General features: G+C 36.2%; 1 protein-coding gene across 3 annotated transcripts; it reads left to right on the top strand.

Moving 5' to 3' along the window:
- The first annotated feature begins 3,544 nt into the window (after positions 1 to 3,544).
- Positions 3,545 to 12,820, top strand: LOC127934918 (gap junction alpha-6 protein). Of its 3 annotated transcripts, XR_008147939.1 has the most exons (5): positions 3,545 to 3,868; positions 4,036 to 4,153; positions 4,294 to 4,356; positions 5,636 to 5,705; positions 6,275 to 6,514. XR_008147939.1 is itself a non-coding variant. In XM_052532468.1 (3 exons), the coding sequence occupies exon 3, from the start codon at positions 10,817 to 10,819 to the stop codon at positions 11,861 to 11,863; it is 1,047 nt and encodes a 348-aa protein (XP_052388428.1). In that variant the 5' UTR covers positions 3,685 to 3,868; positions 10,604 to 10,704; positions 10,814 to 10,816; the 3' UTR covers positions 11,864 to 12,820. The 3 variants fall into 3 exon arrangements, 2 of the variants coding, with proteins under 2 accessions (XP_052388428.1, XP_052388427.1); XM_052532468.1 differs by lacking the exons at positions 4,036 to 4,153; positions 4,294 to 4,356; positions 5,636 to 5,705; positions 6,275 to 6,514 and adding exons at positions 10,604 to 10,704; positions 10,814 to 12,820 and having other exon boundaries at positions 3,685 to 3,868; XM_052532467.1 differs by lacking the exons at positions 4,036 to 4,153; positions 4,294 to 4,356; positions 5,636 to 5,705; positions 6,275 to 6,514 and adding an exon at positions 10,814 to 12,820 and having other exon boundaries at positions 3,693 to 3,868.

Here is a 12,820-nt window from a genome sequence, read left to right as displayed (position 1 = left end):
TAGTTCAAACAAAATCACCATTTACTCACCCTTATTTTGTTCCAAACCTGTGTGAATATTTCTTTTATAAGGAGAAAATGTTAATAATGTACTGGCCGTTCTTTTCAACACAATTAGAATCAATAGAGGACTGGAGCTTTCAAGCTTCAAAAAGAATGACTTGTAAACTACATAAGCCGTTAGGTCAAATGATATTAGGAATAAACTTCAAGTGAGTTGACAACATTTTTTGCAACCACATCATTGAACTTAAGAACTTGTCTAGTCCAATTTATAAACAAATCATTGAAAATTCTAAGTTCTGACTCAAAACAAAACAAAAAAAATTCAACACAAAACTACATAAAAAGCAAAAATAAAAGTTTGTGCCAAGAAAAAGTCAAGTCTGCTTTATTGTCAATTCTTCCACACGTACAGCACATGCATACAGAGAATTGAAATTGCGTTACTCTCAGACCCATGGTGTATTCAGATAACAGTTTAGAGTAGAACATGAAAATACAGATAGTTTATAATCTGTATATAATCTGTATATATTATAAATCTTATAATATTAATTATAAAATACAAATAAGAAAAAGAGTGCAAACCACTGAAGTAAACAAACAGTGCAGATAAAAAGATTGTAGTGCAAAAGAGCTTATTCAGACAATTTTTTGTTTAAAGTGACAAAAAGCTCAGAGAGCAGTTCTTTATTTAAACTGACTGAAGAGGTAGTTGAATGAGGTGAGCTAGTGAGCCGAACAATGCTGCACAAAGTGTCTGGAGCAGGTCAGAGTTTGTTGGTGGGAGAGGGGAGTGGAAGGACCTGGGGATGTAAGAGCTGAAGGGGGGCAAAAGAGGGGAGGGGCTTCCTGACAGCCTGATGAATGAAACTGTCCTTCAGTCTGCTGGTCCTGGCCTGGAGACTCCACAGTCTGAAAAAGCTGTGTGATGGGTGTGTGGGGTCACCTTTGATGCAGAGGGCTTTGCGGGTGAGACGGGTTCCGTAAATGTCCTGGAGGGAGGGGGGAGAGACACCAATGACATTCTCAGCTGCTCTCACTCTGCGTTGAAGGGTCTTTCGGCAGGACATGCTGCAGGTGCCATACCACACAGTGATGCAGTTAGTCAGGATGCTCTCGATGGTGCCTCTGTAGAGGGTATACATGATGGGGTCCAGGGCTCTGGCTCTTCTCAGATTGTGGAGTAAGTAGAGACGCTGCTATGATTTCTTGGCCAGTACTGCGGTGTTGTCGGTCCAGGAGAGGTCCTCTGTGATGTGCACACCCAGGAACTTGGTGCTGCTCACTCTCTCCACAGTTGCACCGTTGATGGTCAGAGGAACTGTTTGAGTGTGAACTCTCCTGAGGTCTACAACAATCTCCTTCATCTTCTCCACGTTCAGATAGAGATTGTTGTCACTACACCACCCGGCCAGGTGGCTTACCTCGCAGTCGTGTTTCAGCAAAGTGAAGAGGAGGGAGATCAGAACACATCCTTGGGGGGGCCCATGTGTTCATTGTGATGGTGCTGAATGTGTTTCCGCCGACCCGTACTGCCTGAGGTCTTCCAGTCAGAAAGTCTAACAGACAGTTGCACTCAGTCTAACAGCCAGTTCTTAGTACAAGCCCAGGAATGTTGTCAGGAGCTTTTCGTGCTTTGGTCCTTTTGAGGGATCTCCTCATGCTGTCCAGGGTCAGCGTCATCACCTAGTCACCATGAGGATGTGGAGTCTTCTATGCAGTGGTGCTGTTTTGTTCCTCAAAGTGAGCAAAGAAGGTGTTCAGCTGGTGCAGCAGGGAGACGGTGCTGTCACAGGTCCGCGGTGAGGGCTTGTAGTCCGTAATGTTCTGTATCCCCTGCCACAGGCTCCGAGTGTCTCTGCTGTCGCTGAATTGATGGGCTATCCTCCTGGAGTACTGTCTCTTAGCTTCTCTCATGCCGCGGGATATGTTGGCCCTAGCTGTCCTCACACACAAACAACAAACAAAACAATAACAAAGGAAGCAAACAATTAAACATCTTTTGCAATTAAATTTTATATAGACAACACTCAAAGAGTTTATCAATGAGTATTTTTTCAGTGAATAAAGAAAATGTCAGGCTTCAGAAGACTTTGAATATAATGCACAATATGGACCATGTTCATGATATTTTCTGTCATTTTGGAGCTTCACAGCCCCAGCTCTGTTTCACTTTACATAATTCTATGTTAACAATTAGTTTATTTAATAAAATAGTATTTGTGTTAACAATAAAATGTATTAAGCATTATTAGAGTATTCTTTATGACTCTGTTAATGCATAATATACTATACAGGATAACTAAATCATGTAATAAATAATGTGTTCCAGGTTAATTGTTGGGTATCATAAATGCTGGCACCTTTTACTGCTCAGAGCAAACAGTTATGATCATAATAACAATCCTACACTGAGAGCTCAGCTCATCAGGGTGATTCAATGTCAGTTTAACCAGCTTTTAGAAATGCTTTTTTGCCTGTAACCTGAAGTCTTTATGTCAGTAACTTATCAGCATATTGACAGATTTTATGGTGCAGCACTGATTGGAATGGTTAACTGTTTCTGCTTTCTGCGATGCCAAGTACAAGGAAAAGACGACCATGGGGAATAAATACCGAGGTTGTTAGTTGATATATATAAAAATTGAATAGAAATAGAAATAATGAACTAATTTTTCACAGGGTTATCTAGGAATTACCAAAGGAGTTCATCAGGCTTTAGGAGCATATTTCTTTTCTACGGCCTGTGCTCTGCAAAATGCAGCAAACAAAGGAAGAGGATAAATAGCATTATGAGAATGAATATTTTATATGTACGTGAATTATTAATGTTATTCCTCCAAAAATTGAATAAGTGAGCGCAAAACAAGCTTTTTGCTTTAAATTAAATAATCACTTTAAACAGATGGAACCCCCCCAGAGCTATAAACATGAGGATTTAGCCCAAATGAAAAAAAAAAAAAAAAAAAAAAAAATAATAATAATAATAATAATAATAATAATAATAATAATACAATCCATGGGGGCATGAGTTACCTCAATCAAAAGATAATCTTCTCTTATAATCGAATGCACTGAGGTATTAGGAAGGATGAAACGTGGATCCAGCTTACTATTGAACCTTCTGAATTATTCTGGCCATCAGTTTATTATGACTTTTAAGGCAGCATTTCATTTCATGTTGTTCTTTAACCTGCACATGGAAGAAGAAGAAAAAAAAAAAGATCGATTTGTGCTAAAATTAACAATTAAATAACAATAATTAGTCACGTTTAGAATGTGCATTCCTCTATGCGTTCATCTGCCTCTTTATTGCAAGTCTATAGGGCCTCCCTGTGGTGAAGACAGAGAATACACAGATCTGTTTCTTCATACATTTCTGCTGATGAGTATACAGTTGCACATCAATTACATAACTGCATAGGTTATTATTTTAAACCATGATGTAGGCTTTTGCTCAATATGTATTTTTAAGTACAAACTAAAAACAATATTTTGTCTTTACATAAGGGTAAGCTTTGATATACATGTTGAAACAGATGTACTGTATATGTCCTGAAACTGAAGTTCAAAATAGGTCAGACCGCAATATTAATTCTCAAACACTGTAATTCTCCATGACGAAATTGGTCTTTGAAAGGCTCAGCACAGAAAGTCTATTTTTGAATCCATCCTTTCCTTTTCCTGCACTGAGTTCCTGTGGGAGGGCCACTGTAAGGCATGGGAAAGTTCCCTTTCCCTCACTTGTTTCTTTTTTTTTTTCTGATTAAGCAGCTGTGCTTCGACCACAAGTCCTAAGAAAACTCAGCGGCAGAATCTCCTTAAACAGACAACCGAGGATAAACATAAAACAGGGTTGACAGGTAAGAGCACTCATTGATAAACTGTTTTAGAGTTCAGTTTTGACCACGCTATGAGAGCGAAGCTACACTGTAAAAAATTCCTGTAAATTTACATGGAAATTTAACAGCAAATTGCTGTTTCCATGTAATAACAGCATTTTGCTTTTTTTACAATGCATTATGGGAAGACTTGTTCACTTCGGGTTGCGTGGTCGATCAACAACAATTTGACACTGTTATTTAACAGTACTATACCCTATTTTCATCCAATGAGCACAAGGCGCCAGTTTGGAATATCAGATTGAGGTAGGTTTGCAACGATTTATTATTTTATTATCTTTAAATGACCTATTACTTTAAAATATAACATCTTAAACTTCTAATAAAGCTTCTGTGATTTAAATCAGATGCCTCAATTAAATTATGTGTTTTAACTAACGTTATAGGCAAATAATTGGTCAACCGATCCCAGACTGCCATCATACAGCCATCTTTATTACACAACACAGGTAAGAATCCCTAATTTTCATCCAACCTGCATATTTTACCAAACTTTATCCAAGTAATATGAATGGGAATGAACGAAATCAATCTTTTTTTCTTTTGTGTTATGTGCACATTTCAGTCCATGAGATAGAGACATAGACAATAATTTATCTGCCGGTATAACTTAATTAGCCGCTCCGCGCTTAATTTAATCGCCCTTTTAAGTAGCCTACTTATAAAATAACAATATAAAGATCCAGTGCATCCGGTTAGTGAACGGTTAACATTTGCAGGCACACTCATAACATGTGTGTAGGATAAGTTAGTCAAGCATACACGTGAATAATGAAGTTTGAGTTTTGAGTGTTTATGAAACTGGCACATGTACAATTTATTTATTTATTGTCAGTAAATGGTAGTGAGGAACATTTTAAATTCTTGTAATTACTAGGTCAACAAACCGCTGCTGGCTTGATCGCAAAAAAATAATAGCAGCAACAGCGTCTTGCACTGCATCTGTTTCAGACATTTTAACGAAAATCTATGCATGGCTTCGGTAGTTATTAACTAGATCATTCAGTATTTTTTTTTTCTTGTGTCGTAATGTTAACGTGCGCATTCAGTCCATGAGAGACATCTAGAGACATAGACAAATCTGCCGCTCCGCGCTTATTTTAATCGCCGTGTTATCAACTTAGGCTACTTATAATTAAAATAGCAATATCCAGTGAATCCAGTTAGTGAACAGGTAAGATTTGCATGCACACTCAAAACGCGTGTGTAGACTACTGCCAAGCATGCAAGTGACTTATGAAGTTTGAGTTTTACGAGTAAAACTCGAATTTAATTTCGAATTACGAGTGTTTATGAAACGTGCTTTTTTGTAAGTAAATGGTAAGTGAGGTATGAACAACATTTTAAATTCTTGTCTAATTAGCCACTGTAAAGGTGCCTTTTCAAACCGCTGCTGACTTTATTGCAGCTACTAATAGCAGCATAACAGCGTCTTGCACTGCATCTGTTTCAGCCATTTTATAACGTATTTTAACGAGAATCGATGGCTTCGGTAGTTATTATCTAGATCTGTTCTTTACAACATGTTTCAATGTCAGCTCATTGTCAAGTTCAACCAAACATGATAGTCCTCTCATCATTTACTCCCATCAAAATATAATATTTTTTTGAATATGTTCCTGTTCTGAGTACAAAAAGCCTTTTACCTCTGTAGAATATTATCAACGTTATCAGCAAGTATCACGTTAAGATTAGTCAGTTGTCTTAAATTGTTATCTTTGACAATAGATGTCTGCCACTCCTGCTGACCTCGAAAAGATGGGGAACCTGCCTGTGAGTCCTCGTTTGATCCTGCTTGGTAAGTATATCATATTAGACATGTCTGCAATTTATTTTACAAAAAAAAGTTTTACTATTATGAAAGGATTCACATTTAAGTGCTTCATTCTAGAGTTTACTGTCTTTGAATCATGTTTTATTACACTGTGCTGGTTTGAATTTGAGGACATTTTTATTAATCAAAGACAACTTTGAGTCTTTACAAAAAAATCACTACACTTTATTGTATTGTACACTTTTTTTCCCTCTCGGAGGCTGGCTTAGCATTAAAGGAGAACTCCGGCGCAAAATCAAAAAAAAAAAAAAAATCCCAGAGAACATTCGACTTGGTACCAATGTGTTACTACACCCGAGGTTCATCTTGCACCGGAGTTCTCCTTTAAGTTAAAAACAGACTAAAACAACCTTTCTTTTTCCTTTTTTTATTTTTATAGAGATATTGTAGGTTTTGTTAAATTGTAAGACATGACATTGTGTGCATTTTTTCAGGTTATAAAATAATGTACTAATTTCTAACTACCTTTTCTACACCAAACTCTCCAGAGATCATAGAATAACCATTAATTTATCCATTCCTTTATGATCCAGGTGTTAATCCGGGCCAATGGATGAAACAATGGATGATCAGCCTCGAAGGCCGAATAATCTGCGAGGGTGTGCAGCCAACCTTTATCTCTGGACTTGCTGCATTGTTCTCTTCGTATTACATTTTTAATTTGCAGTACCAAGAGGAAGCAGCATCCACACTAGAATTCCTTCAAAGGTAACAAGTTTGGACTTATTTTATTTATTTCTAATTAATATGTTAGTATTAGTATGGTGACAATAGAATCCTCAAGCCATCCTTACTTTCTTCTTTGAGCCGAACACAGTCGGAGTTATAAAGAGAAAATAATATTCTGGCTTCCCAGCTTTGCAATGGCATTGAATAGATCCCGAGTTTTTGAAGCTCCAAAAACCGCATCCATCCATCATAAAATCCATAAGCCTCCAGGGGGTTAATGAAGTGAAGCGATGGTTTTTTGTAAGAAAAATATCCATGTTTATAACTTTTATCAGCTATAATCACTGGCTTCCAGAAACAGCAGTACCTATTCGGACGGGACTAGCTTCACAGGGGGACGTTAGAGAAATTTATGCTTGACAGATGTACTTTGAGATTTGAATCCTGTCCGAATCTGCCATGTCTGTCTTTTTCTCACACAACCTCTGTGATAATTCCAGAGCAAATGACCTACTGTTTTTCGTCAAACTCGAGGGTCCTCAGATTAATCTAATCCTGTCCGAATGCGAATGTCTGTGATTGCCAAAAAAGTTTTTTTTCCAAAACGCTTTTGCTTGTGTGTTTTAGTCAACGTGAACTACCATAAAATCTCTCGCCGGTATTCAAGTTTCTGCTTTTTGCGCACCGATAATGGATGTAGATGTGACGCATTCGTCAGTTCAAACCTGACGCCATACGTCCTACGTCATGCGTCAGGTCAGAGGTCACCCTTCCGCCAGAACTCAACTCAATTATGAACACGCATATGGTCATGCCATGATTATATTTTATGAATTTATAAAATAAAGATATCTTTCTTAAAAAAGGCATGGCTTTCCTTATTAGACATTTATTAACCCCACTGGATACATATCGATAACTTTTATGCTTTATTGATTCGTTTATTGGAGCTTCACAAACTTTACAAATCTGGGAAGGATGTTATGCATTATGGCTGGAAGAAGAAAGCTATATACACTTATGGTTTGAGGGTGAGTAAATTATGGGATAAATTATTGTTTGGGATTAACTATTCCTTTTAAATCATTGTTCACTGAAGATATTATCCTCTTATTTTTCAGACATTTTTGCATTTTGATGGGTGTTTAATTGTATGCACTGAATAGTACTTGACTAGTATTTTTTTATTTGCCTATTTTAGTTTACAATAATTGAGCAGAATTTATCTGGTGTTGTATCAGAATAATAAAAAAAAAATACTAACTTGTCTTTATTCCTTTTTTGTAATCCATGACAAAAAATAACGTGCAGGGTTATAATAGCATTTAGAATTGAAATTATTGGGGTTTCATTGTAAAAACTAATACTGTAAAAAAACAGTTAACTACTGGCAGCTGTGGTTGCCATTATCATACTGTAAAAATACGGTGTGTTACTGTTTTTGAAATTAACAGCTAAATACTGTTTTGACAACTACAGCATCTAGCTGTTAAATACCAGGCTGTAAAATTACAGTTTTATACTGTAGTTGTCAAAACGGTATTTAGCTGTTAATTTCAAAAACAGTAACACACTGTATTTTAACAGTATGATAATGGCAACCACAGCTGCCAGTATTTTACTGTTTTTTTACAGGATAATTTTTTACAGTGTATGTAATATTTCATTTTAATTCAACAACTTATTTAACTTGCGCTGTCCTGAAAAAAATAAATTTCACTGACAACCAAATTACGTATTATTGTCCTTTTGTTTTGTTTCTTTAAACTATACATATTCATATCTTAATGTAGACTACATATGTATTCATAATATTGAAGAAAGAAAGTTGAAACTTGAAACTGTATTAGATTTTTAAGAATTTGAGATATTTCTGAAAGCTGTTTAGTGCTGCTTGATAAAGATGAATACCGATAACCGGATTCCTGGCAGCGTTAAATGTCAGTGAGCTAAACTTTCTGAGAATTCATATGTCTTTATTATACAAGACATAACTGCTTCAGACAGTGCCTCTGGCTAAATCTATTTAAGATAACCCCTTCAGCCATGACACACAGTACTTAGAAACATTTTAGAAGTTTTGAACACATCTGCCTGTTTGTGCAAGCAAATGCAAACAAGCCAAGCCTCCAGCCAAAAGTAGAAAATAAATAGGCAAACAGATTTGAAAAGTTTGTCGTCTAGCAGTCTTGATGGGATGTTTACATAAATGTGAATTGTTTCAAGAGGGAATGCTGCGGCCATAGTGTTTTGAAATATTAACTTAACTAAATGAGTTTTAGGTGACTAAATGACCCTGCACAATTAACTATCCAATATTAAACTGATAAAATATATAAAAAGAAACCAAAACACTAATCATGGCTGATAACATCTCGGTTACATTTGAACCCTTGTTCCCTGATGAAGGGAACGGAAACGTTGTGTCGTGACATAACATGAGGGTCATAACTAATGTCACTATGGCATAACTCGTAGTGACTGACAGATAGGGAGCTAAATTATATACTGTGCATTCCAATATAGTATTGTTCAAAGTTTGGGAAACATTTGTTTGATCATTCTTGACGGTAAGACATTTATAATGCCATAAACTATTTGTATTTCTAATAAATGCAATTCTTTTGAACTTAAATAATCCTGAAAATAAATAAAGAATTAAAAATACAGTTTCCACAAAACTATTAAGCAGCACTGGTGACAAAAAGAAATGTTGCTTGAGCAGCAAATATAGCATATATTAATATTATTTCTAAAAGATCGTGTAAGACTGATTACTGGAATATCCATTTTCTTTCAAAAACATAAAACAATTTTACCAAGCCCAAACGTGTGTGTATGTGTGTATGTATATATATATATATATATATATATATATGTATATATATATATATATATATATATATATATATATATATATATATATATATATACACACACAGTGGGGATTGAAAGTTTGGGCACCTTTGCAGAATCTGTGAAAATGACAGTAATTTTCAAAAAATAAGAGAGATCATACTAAATGCATGTTTTATTTTATTTAGTACTGTCCTGAGTAAGATATTGTACATAAAAGATATTAACATTTATTCCACAAGACAAAAAAAAAAATGCTGAAATTATTAAAATAACCCCACTCAAAAGTTTGGGAACCCTTGGTTCTTAGTACTGTGTTCTGTCACCTGATGATCCTCGACTGTCTTTCTGTTTTGTGATGATTGTGCATGAGTTACTTGTTTGTTCTAAACAGTTAAACTGAGCAGCAGTCTTCAGAAAAATCTTTAAGGTCCTGCAGATTCTTCAGTTTTCCAGCATATTTGCATATTTGAACCCTTTCAAGCAGTGACTTAATGATTTTGAGATACACCTTATCACACTGAGGACATTTGAGGGACTCAAACACAACTATTTAAAAAGATTCAAACATTCACTGATGCTCCAGAAGGAAACAAGATGCATTAAGAAAACTTTTGAACACGATGAAGATGGGAAAATTTGTCTTATTTTGTTGAAATATAATTTTTTTTCCATTTAGTTCTGCCCTTCGTAAGCAACAGAAGATACTTATATGTTTCCCGGTACACGAATTAAGTACAAGAACGCTGCTCAGTTTAACTGTTCAGAACAAACAAGGGACTCATGCACAACCATCACAAAACAGAAAGACAGTCGAGAATCATCAGGTAACAGAACACAGTATTAAGAACCAAGGGTTCCCAAACTTTTGAGTAGGGTTATTTTAATAATTTCAGCATTTTTTTGTCTTGTGGACTAAATGTTAATATCTTTTATGTACAATATCTTACTCAGGACAGTACTAAATAAAATGTAACATGTATTTAGTATGATCTCTCTTATTTTTAGAAAATTACTCATATTTTCACAGATTCTGCAAGGGGTGCCCAAACTTTCGAGCCCCACTGTATGTATATATATATATATATATATATATATATATATATATATATATATATATATATATATATATATATATATATATATATATATATATATATATATGACTTAAAGTGCTAAATAATTAATGAGCAAATGTTAACAAGCCAAACTTCTCCACAGCCTACAGAATCACTTCAGTACATTTTACAGCTGTTGATAAAATGATCTCACTTCAACAAACGTACAAATTGCCCATGCAAAATTATAAATGATTAAACAGAAAAATATGTTTCCAGATGCAACCTGCTTCAATAATTGCAGGAGAAATGGAAACAGAATCAGTCTGTTCCCTATTAAATCTGGACAACCTGAAAAATCAGAGGCATTATTCTTTGAGGTAATTTTAAAAGTGACTCATGCTGTTTACTGAGGTCTATCTGGATAATTTAGAGAAAGTGTTTCTATATATGGTTCACATTCTCAAGCCTGTATTTCTGCTTGTGCAGAGGATGTCCAGAGCTGACTGGGGTTTTCTGGAGCACCTGCTAGAGGAAGGTCAGGAGTACTCGACTGGCGTGGGGCGAGTGTGGCTAACCGTGCTCTTCCTCTTCCGCATGCTTGTGCTTGGCACAGCGGTCGAATCTGCATGGGACGACGAACAGTCTGACTTTGTCTGCAACACCAAACAGCCTGGCTGTGAGTCCGTCTGTTATGACAAGGCCTTTCCCATCTCCCACTTCCGTTTCTTCGTTCTGCAAGTCATCTTCGTCTCAGCACCAACCATTTTCTACTTTGGCTACGTGGCCCTGAGGACTAGAAATGCAAAGAGGTCAGAAGGTAAGCCAGATGAGGAAGGGAGAACACAGAGACATAGTAAAACCAACGAGTTTAAGCTGGAGGTAATAAAGGAGGAAGAGGAAGTGAGCAACGAGAAGGAAATAGAGAAAAATCACAAACCTCAAGTCCCTTCAAAGCTCAAAGGGAAACTGCTGTGTGCTTATGCGACCAGCCTTGTGCTAAAGATTCTCATAGAGATTGGCTTCATTGTGGGTCTATGGATCCTTTATGGGTTCGTTATCAAGGCCAAGTACGAGTGCGAGAGGTTTCCCTGTCCTCACACGGTGGACTGTTTTGTCTCCCGACCCACAGAAAAAACAATCTTCACCATATACACGCAGGTCATTGCCGCAGTCTCTGTTCTCCTCAACGTTGTGGAGCTTCTCCATCTGCTTCAGCTAGCTGTAACCCATCGACTAGAGAGGAGATATCAATGCGAGGAGGAGATTAATAAACTTATTAGAGCGACTTCTTCTAGAAAAGCACCAGCTAGAGCTCAAATACCATCATTTGAGGGGAAAAAACATCTCTTTCTTCCTGTGGCGCATGACGGCTACCCTACATCAGGGTTAGACTGGGATAAAAGAGATCCTCCTTTAACAGAGGACATGCTCCCTAGCTACACAAAGTGCATGAGCAATGTGAAATCTGCCATAACTAAAAACAATCTTCATAAAAAACATCACAGGACTGAAGATAAACGGAGACATTATGTATGAGGATTACAAAATGAGAACCAAGACTTGCGTAAATGACCATTAGTGGTTGACTGTGCATTTGAGGGCCATTACCTTTGTTTAGACAGGCAGGGAAATGGGCTGTGCCTTGGGATGAACTGCCTTTTGTGATATGTGGCCATATACGGGAGCATATCTCAAGTAGTGATTCGTTTTTGAGAGGCCCAAGGTCAAGAAATACTCAAAACACTGAGCCTATGTCTAAAAACGGCAAAGTTAAAGTCTAGTGCTGAAATGAATGATAGATATGGTACAGATAAGGAAGTCCATAATGTACAGTATTTAAGGCCAAAATCAAAGTCAAACTATACCAACCAAATGTATATACAATATTTAAAATCTATTTATGAATTCATTTCATTTAATATTTATTTTAATGAAAAGAGTTCTGGTTCCATTTTTGAAAATGATAAGGTCTTTGTTAGATATATACAGTATGTTGCGTTCACGCCATGTTGTTATTACAGTTTAAGTTATTCAAGTTAAAAATGGTTACGCCAATCTTACATTAAAAATAAGGTGGATAGACAAATCCAAAAATACAAGTACTTAAAATGCCTTAAACTTTGTATGTCTTTTGTATTTATTAAGTTTCTCAGTCAGTAATTATTAAACAGAAGTATCACAAAATAACTGCATTTTACAGCTGAAGCAGCTGCCATTTTTAGTGTTTGTATATGCTGCAGCAGTCGGGTGGTACAAGTCGGAAAAAAAAATCCATCTTTACAAGTTGTAATTACAAGTACTACAAGGCTATGAACACCTTTTACAAGTTGTAATTGAAACATGCCATGAATGCACCTATATGCCCAGTTGGGGAAGATTATTGGAAAAACGTGCATCTACATTTTCGCAAACCTCCAAACATGTTACTGCTGTTATGTGTGTTCGTACATCAAACCAACTTATGAATAAAATTTTGCCAGATTCATATTCATC

Source organism: Carassius gibelio, chromosome A19 (genome assembly GCF_023724105.1).
Source record: "Carassius gibelio isolate Cgi1373 ecotype wild population from Czech Republic chromosome A19, carGib1.2-hapl.c, whole genome shotgun sequence".
NCBI lineage: Eukaryota > Metazoa > Chordata > Actinopteri > Cypriniformes > Cyprinidae > Carassius > Carassius gibelio.
This window is presented reverse-complemented; position numbering and strand designations above follow the sequence as displayed.

Excerpts from the sequence above, each read along its gene's own strand:
- LOC127934918 (XM_052532468.1), top strand. The coding sequence starts at position 10,817 with ATGTCCAGAGCTGACTGGGGTTTTCTGGAGCACCTGCTAGAGGAAGGT.